Source organism: Hordeum vulgare, chromosome 4H (genome assembly GCF_904849725.1).
Source record: "Hordeum vulgare subsp. vulgare chromosome 4H, MorexV3_pseudomolecules_assembly, whole genome shotgun sequence".
NCBI lineage: Eukaryota > Viridiplantae > Streptophyta > Magnoliopsida > Poales > Poaceae > Hordeum > Hordeum vulgare.
Window position 1 is genome coordinate 601,066,025 of NC_058521.1, and position 3,426 is coordinate 601,069,450.

The 3,426-nt window shown below is 47.4% G+C and overlaps 1 protein-coding gene across 1 annotated transcript; it reads right to left on the reverse strand.

The window, feature by feature from the left end:
- Positions 1-664: 664 nt before the first annotated feature.
- LOC123447495 (60 kDa jasmonate-induced protein-like) lies at positions 665-2,834 on the reverse strand. Its single transcript, XM_045124104.1, has 3 exons — positions 2,782-2,834; positions 1,579-2,654; positions 665-1,342 (listed from the first exon to the last, which is right to left on the reverse strand). The coding sequence occupies exons 2-3, from the start codon at positions 2,650-2,652 to the stop codon at positions 734-736; spliced, it is 1,683 nt and encodes a 560-aa protein (XP_044980039.1). The 5' UTR covers positions 2,653-2,654; positions 2,782-2,834; the 3' UTR covers positions 665-733.
- Positions 2,835-3,426: the final 592 nt, after the last annotated feature.

The following is a 3,426-nucleotide window of genomic DNA, read 5'->3' on the forward strand; positions in this document are numbered from 1 at the left end:
GCTCCTTACGGGCCGGGACTAAAGCCTCGAGGGAGGCATTGAAAATTGGGGCGACGTGGCCGGGCCTTTAGTCCCGGCCCAGAGGCAGGCCGGGACTAAAGGGTCCCGGCCAAAGGCCCGTTTTCCACTAGTGATGTACTCCCTTAATTTAAAATAAGTGTCTCAAGTTTATACTAACTTTAGTATAAAGTTGTATTAAAGTTTTACACATTTATTTTAAAACAGAGGGAGTATGTAATTTATGCCTTTAAATCTTTCAATTATCACATGGATTGTGCATCACTAACACAGTGTCTTGAATATACATAGAAATACAATACATATTATGTTCAATATTGGCAAAGATATTAAGTCAAACCAAGGCCATTTACATGCAACGCTTTGAAAGAGGATCGAGCCTGTGAAATATGATATCGATCGAGACAAAGAAGACCCTAGGCCAACCGACCCAAAGGACCCAATGTCGGCCCAAGCTCATGTCACTTCAAACCTACTCCCTTCGTTTTAAAATAAGCGTCTCAAGTTGAATATAATTTTGTACTAGAGCTATATATAAAACAGAGAGAGGATCGAGCCTGTGAAATACAAATAAGTTTTGTTGCCCTTTATTCATTACAAATATATTAGAAAATACAAATTGGTATGTGTCAAGAAAAGACACTTATTTTTCAACTCGTACTGAGTTCCATATAGTATTTGTAGTTGATAGTAGTCCGCTCGCTCACACGGATGTCTACCAAGGGTACTCCGACCATAAGATTGTCACCTCGAATTCAGCATCATTGACACCAACAAGACGTCCCGTATGCAGGCCGTCGATGGCAGTTTTGAACTCAAGCTCGCCTCTAACAATTTCATCTCCGGATCCACCATGACGAATGTCAAGCTCAATCGTGAGCGGCATGTGCAGCGGCACCGCAAGCGCATGCCTCGCCAAGGGGACCAGCTCCCCAGGTCGCACGCGCACTCCAGCGGCCTCGTTGTAGAAGAGCACACAACCGATATCGAACAGCTTGCTGCGAGCAACGATCCTGCCGACGAGAACCACTTCGTCTCGGGACTGCAGGCCAGCAAGCTTCACATCGACCCGGCCTTGGACGCCGTTGCTTAGAACTGCGTAGATCACCTCCGCGGGGCCGCAGCGTGTGAGGACAGTCTCTGATATGGCCTTATCGTAGTTGGAGAAGTCGCCGCCAACGGCGTCGCACACTATCCTCCCGGTGTTCTCTTCATCCTCCTCCTCGTCGGCTTGCCCGCGAGTGCCGTCATGGAGGTCGAGGTTGAAGACAATTGGACCGTATGCCGAGGTGGCCACCGATGGTCCAGTGAGGACCATGTTACCCTGTTTATTCAGTAGAAGAAGAATGTGTGAAAAAGGTCTAGTTTTCAGACAAGAGTAATACTATTCTAGTCCGTTCCATTAAATCATTTTTGACAGGTTTCCGTGTCATAATATAAGAACGTTTCTAAAAATTAGTTTTATATTATGAAACAGAAGGAGTAATTAAGAAGCTATATAGTATTAAAAACGCGTTTATATTATGAAATGAAACGAATAGAAAGAAGAACCAACCGTACCTGGCTGTCGCAGCTGGTTTGCTGCGAGGTGTGTTCTTCTTCCGGGCTGTAAATGAAGTCGCTGCTGCAGTGGCCGCCGTGCAAAGAGATGGTGCCGCTGGGCGGGTCTCCTCCGGCGGTGGCGGGGATGCGCACGGCGAACACCTCCGCCATGTAGCGCCCGTGTTTGGGTAGTTGAGCGTACGCGAGCAGCTGCTCGTCGGTTGTCGGGGCGTCCGCCATGTTGCTTCGGATGACTCGCTTCACAAGCCGCACCACAGCCAAGGCTTCTTCCCCGTTGGTTATCCCGATACCATTGAATATTTTGAAAATGGTTGCATCGTCCTTGTAACCCTTCTTCTTCCAGCTGAGCAGCGCGGTGGACAAGTCACCCCACTCCCTGATGTAGTTGACCTCGTCGGGTGTGACGGATACCCTGTCCTTGCTCCAACCTTCCTTGACGACATTGGAGACAGGGATGAATCTCGCGGCCTCGCAGACGGCGACGGCGAGGGTCGCCACTGCTTGCTTTACCGGGTCGTTGGCTCGAAGCATGTCGCCGTCGTCGTCGACATCATCGTTACCAATACCACCGGAGATAGTACTGGCCTTGTTCCAGAGCGCGGCAGCTGCTTGCGCCATGCTAAACTTGTTGAGGTTCAAGTCGGGCAGATGTTTGACACCGCCGACTAGCGTGTCGTAGTTGCCCTCGAAGCCTGCCATCACCGCCTTGTCGTCGACGAGCTTGTACTTGGTCCCCGTCTTGCTCAGCTGGAACCACCTCCCTGTGCTGTTGGTGAAACCCATGATGTAGGCGTCGTCGCTTCGGATGGCCACCTTGGGATTAGGCGTTGTCGTTCCCTGCGTCTTGCCGCGGAGCTCGACGTGGATCCACCGCGGCGGCTGCTCCACGGGCGTCGTCCCCTTGTCCATCACGGGGCGTGCTACCTCGGATTTTGGCCCTACTACCGTGGGACTGTCAGGAACTTTGCCGGCTAAAGCTTTGCGTACATTCTCAATGAACTCATCGTACGAGTCCGTCATCACGTTGAACGGCGTCACTATAACGATGGGAGCAACTTTGTCTAAAGCCATAGCTGCAATGTTTGGACCAGACACAATTTCATCATCATCAAACGTACGTACTCCTACTGATATTAGTTATAATAACCACTGAACAAGGTAAGTAATTACGAAGAAAACTTGATCGCAACATATACATACCTACTACTTCAGCTTGCCGGCGACAACTTGCAGCTCGTGGTGTTATAAACGCACCGATCAATGAGGCAATGCAATGAGACAGGGAGGGTGTGCATCCTTAAATACAGTCAGTCACAGCTCCATGCCATGTGCTGCTAAACAGTTGAGACCACCATGTGAAGGAATATGTTGACGAGTTCGACTTGATTCCATTTGAATTTCTCTAAATCCTTCAAGATGTTCACCAAACTAAATCACAAAGTAACAATAATCAAAAGTTTCATATATATATATATATATATATATATATATATATATATATATATACAGACACACACACACACAAAATAGCTCTATTACAAAATCGTATGTTTGAACTTTGAAGTGACATGAGCTTGTGCGGACATTGGGTCCTTTTGGTCGGTTGGCCTAGCTAGGGTCTTCTTCGCCCTGATCAATATCATATTTCACACGCTAGATCCTCTTACACAACGTTGCGTGTGATGGGTTTTGTGAATAATTAATAAAATTGTTGCATGCATCGTCCAGATTCACAGGTCGAGGGTACATCCTCTTTTTCTAAAAAAAATGTATAATCAATGACACTATTTTAGTGATGCACAATTCATGTGATAATTGAAAGATTTAGAGGCATAAATTACATAC